Raw genomic sequence first — 15,382 nt, forward strand, 5'->3', positions numbered from 1 at the left:
CTAACGGAGCGATGGGAAGTACTGCCCCCTACTGGCGAGGGTGGGTCGACAAGCCTAGTCACTATACGTACGGCGAGGTACGTCATCTGTTGACGTCACCTATTTAAAATTTGTCACCCACTTTTGGGGTATTTATCTAGATCTGCGTCCTCATGTGTCTTATATTAAATTATTTACTATTAATAACAGTCTTGATCACGATTTATTTATTAAGTCGACCGATTTCGACCACTACTGTGGTCATCTTCAGACCACTGAGTAGGAACCTCTTACTGCTGAAGAATTACTAGAACCAGTAATGATTCTCCAGCAATAAGATGTTCCTATTCAATTGTCTGAAGATGACCACAGTAGTGGTCGAAACCGGTCGACTTAACAAATAAAACGTGATCAAGACTGTTTTCAATAGTAAATATTTGTAACTCATTGATCACTGCCACTCCCATAATGTATTCAAAAGTAATTATATTAAATTACGTGTGTGAGTATCATCTACGTAACATCTGGATTTTTTAAACATTAATAAGTCTGTATATTACAGAGGCACTAATGAGGTTTTGTTGTGCAGTGCAAACTGCTCTGTCTCCGCTTTTCTAGATCACAGTGTTGCAAAGAAATTACGCAGCGAGCAGATACAGAGTCAGCACATGCCAGTTCTTTGGAGCACTGATGGTGAAGTACACGCAGCACTGTCCATAAAGGACTGAGATGAAAATCAGTAAAAACAGAGAAAGGGGGCTGCTGAAGTACTAGTAACGTCAGTGAAAGCTATTTCAGCACTGAGAGAACATCAGTCAGCGGACGACTGTCTCTCTTTGTGGCATTCAGGCGAAGTGGAAGCTCCTCATCTTGCCAGTAGTCGGGAGAGGAGCTGATGATGGCCATTTCAGGGGCACAGATTTTGGTGAACTCAAGACAAGGCAGAGCAGCCAGTTTGATACTTGGGTCGCTCCTGGATGGGGTTGCCGACTGCGACAGGAACAGGAGTTCGTGCGGGCTGGCGACAACCTCCCGGATACAATAACATTGGAGAAGTCGAGGCTTTGAAGTTTAGGTACCCTATCTGGTAGGGCACCAATAATCTCACTGTCGATTACCATAAATCGACAAACACACACGCTCCCAGCTGCACCGTTGTGGGCCACTGCTGGGTAGGCTTTCCAGCTGGAATGGTAAAATGAGTCACCGCGGGCTGGTGGCGGCCCTCTCGGACGCGGTGACGTTGGTGAAGTCGAGGCAGCGCAGCGCTGGCAGGCCGGCGAGCACGGCAGCGCGGTAGTCGGGCCTCTGCTGCACGGGGTTGCCGTGCAGAGTGAGGCTATACAGCTGCGGCAGACGCGACAGCACGCGCAGCGCCTGCGACAGCTCGGACAGCCGGTTGCCGTGCAGGTACAGGATCTTCAGACCCAAGAAGTGGCACAGGTCATCAGGCAGGCTCGAAAGCTGGTTGAACGACAGGTCCAGCCAAGTGAGCTGTCCTGGTTTCTCCAGCACCTGACAACGAGAACCCGTGTTAAAGTTGGAAATTTTTAACAGCACTGTTTTATTAAAACTGGTGGCAATGAAACAATATTGCCTGGTGGGACGAGAATCGAAAGGTCATCCTGATGCATCTCTGACTGTTCTGACTACTGGTCGTTAGCGAAAATAGCTCTTGAAGGATTGTGAACCTGCATGAAAGTAATTTTTGACTGTGTAGATCATGATACTCCCTTGGAAATGCTCAAGTGTTATGGAACTGATGGACTTACACACAGCTGATTTGAATCAAACTTAACAAAGAGAATTCGAAGAGTTTTGCTGAATAATTCAGATAGTGAAACTTCCTGGCAGATTAAAACTGTGTGCCGGATCGAGACTCGAAGTCAGGACCTTTGCCTTTTGCAGGCAAGTGCTCCATCAACTGAGCTACACAAGCATGACTCACGACCTATCCTCACAGCTTTACTTTCGCCAGTACCTCGTCTCCTACTGCCCAAACTTCACAGAAGCTCTCCTGCAAATCTTGCAGAACTAGCACTCCTGGAAGAAAGGGTATTATGGAGACAGAGCTTACCGACAGCCTGGGGGATGTTTTCAGAATGAAATTTTCTCTCTGCAGTGGAGTGTGTTCTGAAACGAAACACAGATTTTATCTGCCATGAAGTTTCATATCAGCACACACTATTGCAGAGTGAAAATTTCTTTCTGGAAAAGATACCCCATGATGTGGCTAATCATGTCTCTGCAGTATCCTTTCTTCCAGGAGTGCTAGTTCTGCAAGGTTCACAGGAGAGCTTTTGTGAAGTTTGGAAGGTACAAGAAGTGTTGACGGAAGTAAGTCTGTGGGGATGGATCCTGAGTTGTGCATGGGTAGTTCAGCTGATAGACACTTGCCATGGAAGGCGAAGTTCCGGAGTTCAGGTCTCTGTCTGGCACACAGCTTTAATCTGCCAGGAATCAACACTCACTCTGCTGCAGACTGAATATTTCATTCTGGAATTCAATGGCTGAAAGATAGAAAATTTTAGTGACTGGGAAAAAAAATCACAAAGGGAGTTCTACAGGGTTCAATTTTGGGTCCAGTCCTATCCCTTATACAGTTTGGGGCAAATAAAAGTGGTGCAATTGGACATGGGTGTATGCATATAACAACACCCCATGATGTGCACACTATGCAAACGCCCAGCACATGATCCACACCATTTCAGAGCATAGTGTGGGCTGTGCCAGTGTGAGTGGAGCAGTCACAGCGAGCAAGTGTTCGTTGTGGGAAATTATGTGACAAAAATGTCATGGAAATGGTGTGGTCAGTTGTTTGCTGAGAAACTGTATGGTGTCAAAGTGTCAGCAAAGAGTTCCATGCATCACTTGGTCCGAAAACTGCGTCCGACAGGATCTGCTTTGAACAAATCAGAAAAAATTCCACACACCAGAAAATGTGGCTGCAGTTTACCACAAAATGCTTGAAGTCCTATGAGATCAACCTGCCACCTGTCGCAAGATACTAGCATATCACATCAATCACGTGGATGAATATTCCACTTGGACCTGTACATGTATCCCTACCAAGTATCTGTTCTTCATGCATTAAGACCAGCAGATGCTCCTTACCGCCTCCAGTTTTGGGAGTGGCTGTTCACTAAGTTAACTACGAATGGCTTGGACATGGATCTGTTCTTTATGTCTGACGAAACCTCATTGCACCTAAGTGGTTATGTCAACTCCCAGAATCACAAGATCTGGGCAGCGGAGACTCTGTATAACTTCCACAAAACGTAATTCCACGATTAGAAGGTCGGGGTTTGGTGTGCAGTGTCTGTACGCCACATTTTTGGCCTCATCTCCTTTCATCAGACGCCGACTTTGGCATTTTGCATTGCCATTTGAAGATGGCTGCCAAACGATTCTACTCCCGCCAACATACATTGCGCATAAGGACCACGAAGTCTTCTAGGACTGATACGGGGGTATATCGACTGTTGTTCTTCCCTCACTCTACTTGCGATTGGAACTGGAAAGGAAATAACTAGTAGTGGTACACGGTACCCTCCGCCACGCACCATACGGTGGCTTGCCCAGTATCCATGTAGAGTTAGATGTAATTAAATAATCATTTAAGAAGAGTTTGGAAGCGTTGTAATGGCATGATAGGGATTTAAATCCAGTTTCTCAAGAGTGCGAGTTCATTGAAGTTGCTCGATGGGTGGAACATGATGCACTAATTCTGTGCATGAGATTTGAGTTGGTGGATCACTGGCGCGATCTACCAGTGGTCTCGCTCGTCTACATACCCGCTAACGGTGGCGAATATCAGCATATTCGAGGATGCATTCAGACAGTACTGGGACTGCAGGCAGGTGCGTCTGTTGAAAACGGGTACTCAGCAACACGACAGGAGAGGCACAGCAGACAATCCGATCGTCACTACTAACTGAAGATGCATAATGACTTCTGTCCAGAACACTGGCAGAATTCGACAAATAATGTGACAGAGGAACGTGATAAACATACACTGAGGTGACAAAAGTCATGGAATACCTCGTAATACCATGTCGGACCTTCTTTTCACCGACGTTGTGTAGCAACTCGATGCGGCGTGGACTCAAAAAGTCCTCTACAGAAATATTGAGCTATGCTGACTCTATGTCTGTCCATAATTGCGAAAGTATTGCCGCTGTAGGATGTTTTTCACGAACTGACTTCTAGATTATGTCCCATATATGTTCGATGGGATTCATGCCGGGCGATCTATGTGGATAAATCATTCGCTCGAATTGTCCGGAATGTTCTTCAAACCAATCGTGAACAACTGTGGTCCGGTGTCGTGGCGCATTGCTATCTATAACATGAAGTCCATGAACGGCTGCAAATGGTCTCCAACTAGCTGAAAATAACCATTTCCAGTCAACGATCGCTTGAGTTGCACGAGAAGACCCAGTCCACTTCATGTAAACACAGCTCATGCCATTATGGAGCCATCACCAGTTTGTACAGCGACCTCTTGAAAATTTGTGTCCATGGCTCGTTCGGGTCTGCGCCACACTCGAAACCTACCACCAGCTCTTACCAACTGAAATCGGGACATCTGACTAGGACACGATTTTCCAGTCGTTCAGGGTCCAACCGACATGGTCACGAGCCCAGGAGAGCCGCTGTAAGCAATGTCGTTCCGTTAGCAAAGGCACTCGTGTCTTTGTTTGCTGCCACAGCCCATTAACGCCAAAATTTCACCGCACCGTTCTGACGGAACGTTCGTCGTACGTCCCATATTGAGTTATACGGTTATTTTACGGAGTGCCGTTAGTCTGTTAGCGCTGACAACCCTACGCAAACGGTTATTTTACTGAGTGCTGCTAGTCTGTTATCACTGACCACACTACGCAAACGCCGCTGTTCTGGGTCGTTAAGTGAAGGCTGTCGGCCACTGCGTTGTCCATGGTGAGAGGTAATGCCTGAAATTTGGTATTTTCGGCATGCTCTTGACACTGTGGATCTCGGAACATTGAATTCCCTAACGATTACCGAAATGGAATGTCCCATGCTTCCGGCTCTAACTACCATTCGGCTTTCAAAGTCTTTTAATTCTAGTCGTGCGTCCATAATCTTGGGAAACCTTTTCATATCATCCACCTGAGCACAATTGACAGCTCCGCCAATGTACTGCCCTTTTATGACTTGCGTACACGATACTTCCGCCGTCTGTAAAGGGGCATATCGCTATCCCACGACTTTTGTCACTTCACTGTAATCTGCCCGGGAACTGGGTGTTTGTGTTGTTGTCTTCATCATTTCACCATCATCATCATCATCATTCGTTAAAGTGGCTAGATTGGACTGCGTAAAAATTTGGACTCTGTACGGCCGCTGATGACCGCGCAGTTGAGCGCACCACAAACAAAACGTCATCATCATCACCAACTTCAGTGTAGGTTACCTATATGCTTCATAATTTGCAAGTACACGTGTTTGTAATAAATGAAGAAACAACTTTTGTTTAAACAAGTTCTCTGTACGGCAACACTGCGCAAAAGATTTTCGCAAGAAAATTAATAACACAAAGGGTACTTTTCAGATTTCAAGCTTCAAGGTATCACTGGGTAGCTGTCAATCAACTACTCAGAGTTGCAATACAATCTACTATACTGGTGCGAAAGCCCAAATTTTCGTAATTTCACAAGTAATTTGTTAGTAATCAAGTAACCATAAGAAACGTATTGACACCGAACACAACTCAACCTAAAGGCACTATGGCATCTTAATACACCTTAAGACGACGTAATATACACTCCTGGAAATTGAAATAAGAACACCGTGAATACATTGTCCCAGGAAGGGGAAACTTTATTGACACATTCCAGGGGTTAGATACATCACATGATCACACTGACAGAACCACAGGCACATAGACACAGGCAACAGAGCATGCACAATGTCGGCACTAGTACAGTGTATATCCACCTTTTGCAGCAATGCAGGATGCTATTTTCCCATGGAGACGATCGTAGAGATGCTGGATGTAGTCCTGTGGAACGGCTTGCCATGCCATTTCCACCTGGCGCCTCAGTTGGACCAGCGTTCGTGCTGGACGTGCACACCGCGTGAGACGACGCTTCATCCAGTCCCAAACACGCTCAATGGGGGACAGATCCGGAGATCTTGCTGGCCAGGGTAGTTGACTTACACCTTCTAGAGCACGTTGGGTGGCACGGGATACATGCGGACGTGCAGTGTCCTGTTGGAACAGCAAGTTCCCTTGCCGGTCTAGGAATGGTAGAATGATGGGTTCGATGACGGTTTGGATGTACCATGCACTATTCAGTGTCCCCTCGACGATCACCAGAGGTGTACGGCCAGTGTAGGAGATCGCTCCCCACACCATGATGCCGGGTGTTGGCCCTGTGTGCCTCGGTCGTATGCAGTCCTGATTGTGGCGCTCACCTGCACGGCGCCAAACACGCATACGACCATCATTGGCACCAAGGCAGAAGCGACTCTCATCGCTGAAGACGACACGTCTCCATTCGCCCCTCCGTTCACGCCTGTCGCGACACCACTGGAGGTGGGCTGCACGATGTTGGGGCGTGAGCGGAAGACGGCCTAACGGTGTGCGGGACCGTAGTCCAGCTTCATGGAGACGGTTGTGAATGGTCCTCGCCGATACCCCAGGAGCAACAGTGTCCCTAATTTGCTGGGAAGTGGCGGTGCGGTCCCCTACGGCACTGCGTAGGATCCTACGGTCTTGGCGTGCATCCGTGCGTCGCTGCCGTCCGGTCCCAGGTCGACGGGCACGTGCACCTTCCGCCGACCACTGGCGACAACATCGATGTACTGTGGAGACCTCACGCCCCACGTGTTGAGCAATTCGGCGGTACGTCCAGCCGGCTTCCCGCATGCCCACTATACGCCCTCGCTCAAAGTCCGTCAACTGCACATACGGTTCACGTCCACGCTGTCGCGGCATGCTACCAGTGTTAAAGACTGCGATGGAGCTCCGTATGCCACGGCAAACTGGCTGACACTGACGGCGGCGGTGCACAAATGCTGCGCAGCTAGCGCCATTCGACGGCCAAGACCGCGGTTCCTGGTGTGTCCGCTGTGCCGTGCGTGTGATCATTGCTTGTACAGCCCTCTCGCAGTGTCCGGAGCAAGTATGATGGGTCTGACACACCGGTGTCAATGTGTTCTTTTTTCCATTTTCAGGAGTGTATTTACTTGATTAGAAGAAGTGAAAAATAATAAGACTAAAATTTGTCAGTTAGTCATGATAGGCGCGAGTCTTCGGCTGCAGAGAATCCCCATGGTATGTGTGGTTACAGCGCACCACCAGCACGGTTTCAGCCTCAGAATGTGGGCCACTCTGTGGAACCAGTCGTCCTTCAACAACTCCCAGAGACGAGTTGTATCTTCACTTACTGCTCGCGGCCCTGCCTTCCCTGCTGGAACACGTGACTTTGGTGGTACGAAAGGCAATGTGGCTACTACGTGACGATGCTCCAGCTCACAGCCCTCTTGAGTGTGGAGCTAAAACACTGGTAAAGACAGAGCTTTTGTACTTACCTGGTATTTTCTTATGGGTGCTTTCGGTCATGGACACCTACACTGTCAAAGACTTCTGATCTCCGCCTTCAAGTGCGTGTATCCCTGCTGGAACGTTTTTCTGGCCGTATGTCCACATGACCTTTCTGCGTCCTTTCCCTCCCAAGAACAGTTTTATGCAATTTGTCCGCAAGAGTATTTATACCAGAAAGAGCAGATAAGCAATTGTTCGTATCCTACTCAGACAGTGAATGGACATCACTTTGCTCCACATTAATGGACGTAGAGGAACTGTGTTGTGAACTTTAAACTGATTGTAAATCACGATCGATCGGGGCAGCAGAGTGGTTGGCACAATGGACTGGCGTTCGGGAGGAGGACGATTCAAACCCGCGTCCGGCCATCCTGATTTAGGTTTTCCGTGAATTGGCTTAAGGCAAATGGCGGGATGGTTCTTCGATAGGGAACTGCCATTTTCCTTCTACATTCTTCCCTAAGCCTACTTTGTGCTCCCTCTCTGGTGACCTCGTTGTTAAACGCTGATCTTTTCCTCGTGTAAATCGCGCTCTGGAGAAATAATAAGAACATTAGGGATGGAAAAGACCCAATAACAAAATTCGGAAAATGATGAGAGGCTGGATTCACGCAGGAGGATCGTACAGACATACCATAGTTTGACCGTCATACAGACTGTTTTACGGAGGACATATAAACGGGCATCCTTGGTGTTGAGAAGTGACTGAATGAGTTGAAAACAAATAAGTCGCCATGGCCGTACGGGATCGCGATTCAATTTTGCAGAGAGTACCCTTAGTATTTAGCTTGGATTTATACAGAATCTCTTGTCCAGCACAAAGTCCCAACCGACTGGGAAATAAGCGCAGGTGAATCCTATATGCTAGAAGGATAAAGGAACGAATTCACAAAGTTACAGACCAATATCCTGAACATCGGCTTGCTGCGAGTGTTCATCAGAGAAGAGATGCATCAGGGAAGTGTGATAGGACCATTGTTATTTTCTGTATACAGAAATTTTTTGATGATGCTGTAGTGAACGGGAAGGTGTCGAAGTTGAGTTACTATAGGAGGATACAGTATATCTTTGACTTTGTATTTAATGTGATGAATGACAGCTTGCTCTAAATGTGGAAAGACTTAAGGTAATGAAGATGGGTAGGCAAAAGAATGCTGTAATGTTCGAGTGCAGTATTACTGTTGTGGTTCTTGGCAGAGTCATATAGATTAAATATCTAGGCGTAATGTTGCAGGGCGATAAGAAATGGAATGAGCACATAAGGGCGGTAGTAAGTAAGGAAAATGGCCAACTTCGAATTCCTGGGAGAATTTGAGAAAAGTCAAGCTTATCTACGAAGGAGATCGCCTATTGAGCAGTTGTGTTCTTTGATACTGCTCGAATGTTTGTGATCTGCAGCAGGTCGTATCAAAGGAAGATACTGAAGCAATTCAGAGGCTCGCTGCTAGATTTGTCACCGGTGGGTTCGATTGACACGCGAGTATTACGGAGATGCTTCGTAAACTCAAATGGTAATCCCTGGGAGGACGACGAAGTTCTTTTCGTGAAACATTCTTGAGAAAGCTTGGAGAGCGAGCCATTTACAACTGACAGCTTAACGATTCTTTCTATTACCGGCAACGTACATTTCGTGTAAGGACCAGGAAGTGAAGAGAAATTAGAGGTCACATAGAGGCATAATACAGTCGTGTATCCCTCACGCCATTTGGGAGTGGAACAGGACAGGAAATGACTAGTAATGATACATGGTACCCAGTGCTGTGCACCACAGGGTGGCTTGCGGGGTGTGTATGTAGATGTAGATTTAGCAAAATCATCGTGTGTATTATGGAGATATTCTTCCCACTAACGTAAGAGAGGCGTTCAATAAGTAGTGCAACACATTTTTTTCTGAAAGCAGGTTGATTTTATTCAGGAATGTAATAGACCCTATTATTCCCCACTGTCTTGTTACAAAGCCCTTTTCTTCAACATAATCTCTGTGCAGTGCGACGGCCTTGCGCCACCTTGTTTGGAGGGCCTGTGTATCTGTATGATAAGACTTTACTAGTCGATGTCACAGCCAACGTCTTGGTGCAACAATAATCTCCATATCATCAACGTTCTGCACCCCTTGGAGTGCATCCTTCACTGGGCCAAACAGATGGAAGTCTTATTTTAAGCAGTGAGGAATCAGGTGGGCAGACACCGTTGAGTATCTCAACTGGTGGACGAGTGCGTCAGCCCTACCAGCAGGGACGTTCAGGTGTGCAGCGAGGTGTTTGATTGTGATCTGTCGATCACCCTAATGAGAGTGTCCTCACGTTTCAATATTTCAGGAGTCACAGCTATGTGCGGCAATCTTGCACGAGGGAGATCGGGCAGGTTTGCGCGACCTTGTTGGGATGATGAGAGACACCTCGCCCAACGACTCGCCGTGCTTCTGTTCACTGCCAGGTCTCTGTAGACATTCTGCAAGCGCCTATTAATATCTGCGGTGCTCAGCTTTTCCTCTTAGAGAAACTCGATGACAACTCTCTGCTTGGAACTCACCTCTGCTACAACTGCCATTTTGAAGACTAAGTGTAGCGCTGCCACCTGTCCGAACTTCATGGAACTATGGGGGGGGGGGAGTGGGAATATGGGAATATTCCACAATGTCCCACAACAAATTCCACATTTTCTCTACTGAAATTAGCAGAGAAAATAAAATGTGTTGCCTCACTTCTTGAATGCCTTTAATAGAAGGGCTGGAGAAGAGAGTGAGCTTACCAGGCGGGCGACGGAGAAGAGCCCCTGCACGGAGGCTATGGCGTTGTTGTTGAGGCGCAGCGCCTGGCAGCGGTAGTGACCCGTGGGCGCCCTGCGGTAGCCGCGCCGGCCGCGCCGTGGTCCCCTGGCCGACAGCTCCTCCACAGTGCGCAGACCGCGGAACGAGTAGTCCAGCGGCGGGCCGAGCCAGCACACCTGCTGCTGTTGCTGATGCTGCATACCGGCGTCCGCTACCTGCAGCACAGCGAGCTGCTGAAGAGCAATTTTAATCAGACTGGATGTCGATGATGTCGTCCCTGAATGAGAGCTCAGAGTCCGGACGCCATGTTTATGTCATTATTGCGTTTGCTCTGGCTAGCAACAAGTGCTGTACAGTCGTGTTGTTTTAAAGCTCTAAATACTGATTACAAGCTACCTATATTACACTGAAGAGCCTAAGGAACTGGTATATGCATGCGTATTCAAATACATATACACTCCTGGAAATTGAAATAAGAACACCGTGAATTCATTGTCCCAGGAAGGGGAAACTTTATTGACACATTCTTGGGGTCAGATACATCACATGATCACATTGACAGAACCACAGGCACATAGACACAGGCAACAGAGCATGCACAATGTCGGCACTAGTACAGTGTATATTCATCTTTCGCAGCAATGCAGGCTGCTATTCTCCCATGGAGACGATCGTAGAGATGCTGGATGTAGTCCTGTGGAACGACTTGCCATGCCATTTCCACCTGGCGCCTCAGTTGGACCAGCGTTCGTGCTGGACGTGCAGACGGCGTGAGACGACGCTTCATCCAGTCCCAAACATGCTCAATGGGGGACAGATCCGGGGATCTTGCTGGCCAGGGTAGTTGACTAAGACCTTCTAGAGCACGTTGGGTGGCACAGGATACATGCGGACGTGCATTGTCCTGTTGGAACAGCAAGTTCCCTTGCCGGTCTAGGAATGGTAGAACGATGGGTTCGATGACGGTTTGGATGTACCATGCACTATTCAGTGTCCCCTCGACGATCACCAGAGGTGTACGGCCAGTGTAGGAGATAGCTCCCCACACCATGATGCCGGGTGTTGGCCCTGTGTGCTTCGGTCGTATGCAGTCCTGATTGTGGCGCTCATCTGCACGACACCAAACACGCATACGACCATCATTGGCACCAAGGCAGAAGCGACTGTCATCGCTGAAGACGACACGTCTCCATTCGTCCCTCCATTCACGCCTGTCGCGACACCACTGGAGGCGGACTGCACGATGTTGGGGCGTGAGCGGAAGACGGCCTAACGGTGCGCGGGACCGTAGCCCAGCTTCATGGAGACGGTTGCGAATGGTCCTCGCCGATACCCCAGGAGCAACAGTGTCCCTAATTTGCTGGGAAGTGGCGGTGCGGTCCCCTACGGCACTGCGTAGGATCCTACGGTCTTGGCGTGCATCCGTGCGTTGCTGCGGTTCGGTCCCAGGTCGACGGGCACGTGCACCTTCCGCCGACCACTGGCATCAACATCGATGTACTGTGAAGACCTCACGCCCCACGTGTTGAGCAATTAGGCGGTACGTCCACCCGGCCTCCCGCATGCCCACTATACGCCCTCGCTCAAAGTCCGTCAACTGCACATACGGTTCACGTCCACGCTGTTGCGGCATGCTACCAGTGTTAAAGACTGCGATGGAGCTCCGTATGCCACGGCAAACTGGCTGACACTGACGGCGGCGGTGCACAAACGCTGCGCAGCTAGCGCCATTTGACGGCCAACACCGCGGTTCCTGGTGTGTCCGCTGTGCCGTGCGTGTGATCATTGCTTGTACAGCCCTCTCGCAGTGTCCGGAGCAAGTATGGTGGGTCTGATACACCGGTGTCAATGTGTTCTTTTTTCCATTTCCAGGAGTGTATATGGAATAAGGCAGAATACGGCGCTGCGGTCGACAATGCCTATGTAGACACAAGTGACTGGCGTAGTTGTTAGATCGGTTACTGCTGCTATAATGACAGGTTATCAAGATTTAAGTGAGTTTGAACGTGTTGTTACAATCGGCGCACGAGTGATGGGACAAAGCATCTCCGATGTAGTGTTGAGTGGTACTTAAGATAGGTACATAAATTAGTGAAATCAATGTGAAGTGAAGTAGAAATTAGAAAATAAATGAAAAACTTAGTTTGGCTTAGAAGAGTTACACACTGGCAAACAGCGGGCAGAGCAGCAGTGGCAACAGTCAGTACGTTCCAGAGAAGCCATCGCCCTCCCCATATAAGCGGAAGCTGTCGATTCAGCCGTCAGGGCATCGCCCGACCGGCTCACGTGTTTCTCAATTGTCACATGTGATCAATGTCCCTCGCCTGCATTCCAAGAGCCAATGACAGACGTTAAGAAGATTCTTCGAGAAGCTTTTCAACGTGACAGAAGAGGCAATGACTCTGAAGTCGTTCACCTCCAGTGAACGGAAGTAAATAAATACGTGAGACGCAGTGGGCCCGACAGTAATTTTCAGTTCAGTTTCGGTTCGATTTCAGTTCCAGTACAGTTCAGTCGGTGCTGAAGACCGTCATACAGGAAGAGACTACATCGTACACAGAAGCACCAAGTCCGCCGCTGTAATGGAATAGCAAGCAGCAGCATCGCTGCCAGAAGACAGACGTTAGAAGGTAATTGAAGACTGATTTTTATGTACCCGGGTGACTCGTGAGGACGGGAAGGAGATGGCCTCACATCAGAAGTCACCTGTGAGCTGGTGATGAAGATCTGACAGCCGAAAACTGGCAAGCTGGAGTCCGTTGTTCGAGTCCGGGACACTGGCCTTCCCCTGCCGCGCCGTTCGGCTGGCTGACGCACAACACTGACATACGCGGCCTCATAGAGAAGAGAAACACTGGGACGCCACATCCAAGGTATCACCATCCGATTCACGATCTCGTTCTCAATAATTAAACGGGCCACCTCACGATGCGTGTCTCCAGTCAACTGGGTGAAACAGCGACACAAGATATACACCGCCAGGCGTAATCAGACGCCGCCGCTCACACAGCAAAAGGCTTCGCAAACGACACAGCTGCCGCTCTCCCAGCCAGAACAATCCCGTAAGGAAACCATTGTACCAATCTTTCAATAAAAGTTATCTTATGTAAAAATGCTGTTTCATTCTACCTCATACCCAACCAAGGAAGAACCCACCCTGCTCACATGTTGTTAAGAGAGAAAAAGTAATTTATTTAGTGTTTTTCACCCTGACATAATGCTTTACAATCAAATGCCCTTTGCAGCAATGTTCATCCTTACAACTGACTAGCATCACAAGAGGTTACCCAGTTACAGTAGATATGAAGTGGGGATTTTTCCGTATGACCGTTTCACGAGTATACAGTGAATATCAGGAATCCAGTAAAACATCAAATCTCCGACATGTTGAGGCCGGCAAAAGATCCTGCAAGAACGAGACCAACAACGAATAAAGACAATCGTTCAGTGTGACAGAAGCACAACCCTTCCGCAAATTGCTACAGATTTCTATGCAGGACCATCAACAAGTGCCAGCGTGCAAACCATTCAACGAAACATCATCGATATGGGATTTTGGAGCCGAAGATCCACTCGTGTATCCTTGATGATTACACGACACAAAACTGTTCAAGCTGGTGGAAGCTCTGTAATGGCGTGGGGCATGTGCAGTGGGAGTGATATGGGACCCCTGATTCATCTAGATACCACTCTGATAGGTGACACGTACTAAGCATTCTGTCTGATCACCTGCTTCCATTCATGACCATTCTGCATTCGGACGGACTTGGGCAATTCCTGTAGGACAATGCGACATCACACACGTCCAGAATTGCTACACAGTGGTTCCAGGAACACTCTTCTGAGTTTAAACGCTCCTCAGACATGAAAATTATTGAGCATGTCTGGGATGCCTTGCAACATGCTGTTCAGAAGAGATCTGCAGCCCCTCGTGCTCTTACGAATTCATGGACAGCGCTGCAGAATTCATGGTGTGAACTCCCTGTAGCAATACTTCAGACATTAGCCGATTCCATGCCACATCGTCTTACGTCACTTCTGCATGCTCGCGGGGCCCTGCACGACTTTAGGCAGGTACACCAATTTGCTTTGGTTCTTCAGTGCTTAAAACAAGGAAACACACGTTATTATTTCACATTACTATACATACCAACACACATGTAATATAAATCTGTCTTCATTTCCCTGTAGTATCACATGCCTTAAATTAGACACAGTCAGAATCAATAACTAAACTTGCACTGTCAAGCATATAAGACTCTTGCTTGTACCTCTCATGGCGATGCATAACGATCTCACAAATCTCAGTTTATTAGCTAAAGTAAACTCAAAGATTGTTCCGTTTTGTAATGCACACATCATAGCCAACAACGAAGGTGCTGCCATCAGTAATATATTTGAACGATTGTGTCAGGTGACAGCAAATGAAGAATCAAGGAAAAGAATGAGCCAAATCTAGTTCCACAAATTTTACACAACATTAATACTCCTGTTTATATCTTTTCTTGATCTTACAATTATGTAACATTTCTATTTATTTTGCAAAATTACATACATTAATTAATATTTTGTAAATATGTAAGTTTATTTTTCCATATTTACTCAAACTTTTGACGCCATGTGTTAAGAAGTTGAATAAGAGCTACTTATTTAACGAAAGAGCAGCTGAGTTCATGAATTCAAAGTAGCATAAACATTGCATATTCCTTTATTACTTGAAATAAGAATAACAATATGTTTAAATAGTAGTACTGGATTGCCTGTTCTGAGAACTTCAAGCAACAGGAAGACTGTCATAATATTCTTGTGCTTCTGAAGCAAAATAACTTTTTAAAATATGCAGATCCTGCTATTTCTCTCGACAGATGGGCAGCAGATCAGAAAATATAAAGTAGAACAATTTAGAATTTGAAACTGTAACATAGTAACGTCAAATAAGGTTCGGAGATTATCATACACTTTCACCGGTAAAAGAAAACTCAGGCAAATCAACTCTACTTCACTGGATTCTTGAGATGGTTGAACCGATGTCAAAGCAACAGTGTCCCATGTTCCATTAG

General features: G+C 47.4%; 1 protein-coding gene across 2 annotated transcripts in view; it reads right to left on the minus strand.

Annotated features, from left to right (window-relative positions):
- Nucleotides 1-372: 372 nt before the first annotated feature.
- Nucleotides 373-15,382, minus strand: part of LOC126354537 (leucine-rich repeat-containing protein 51-like) — a 120,309-nt gene continuing 105,299 nt past the window's right edge. Inside the window, exons 4-5 of one of the 2 annotated variants that reach the window (XM_050004267.1) lie at nucleotides 10,304-10,552; nucleotides 373-1,494 (exon numbers count right to left, since the gene is read on the minus strand). In XM_050004267.1, coding sequence (XP_049860224.1) covers nucleotides 1,183-1,494; nucleotides 10,304-10,522 — 531 coding nt within the window. In that variant the 5' untranslated portion in view covers nucleotides 10,523-10,552 and the 3' untranslated portion in view covers nucleotides 373-1,182. The remainder of the gene's footprint in view (nucleotides 1,495-10,303; nucleotides 10,553-15,382) is intronic. The other variant, XM_050004268.1, reaches the window with a different exon arrangement.

This window comes from Schistocerca gregaria, chromosome 3 (genome assembly GCF_023897955.1).
Source record: "Schistocerca gregaria isolate iqSchGreg1 chromosome 3, iqSchGreg1.2, whole genome shotgun sequence".
In the NCBI taxonomy this organism is placed as follows: domain Eukaryota; kingdom Metazoa; phylum Arthropoda; class Insecta; order Orthoptera; family Acrididae; genus Schistocerca; species Schistocerca gregaria.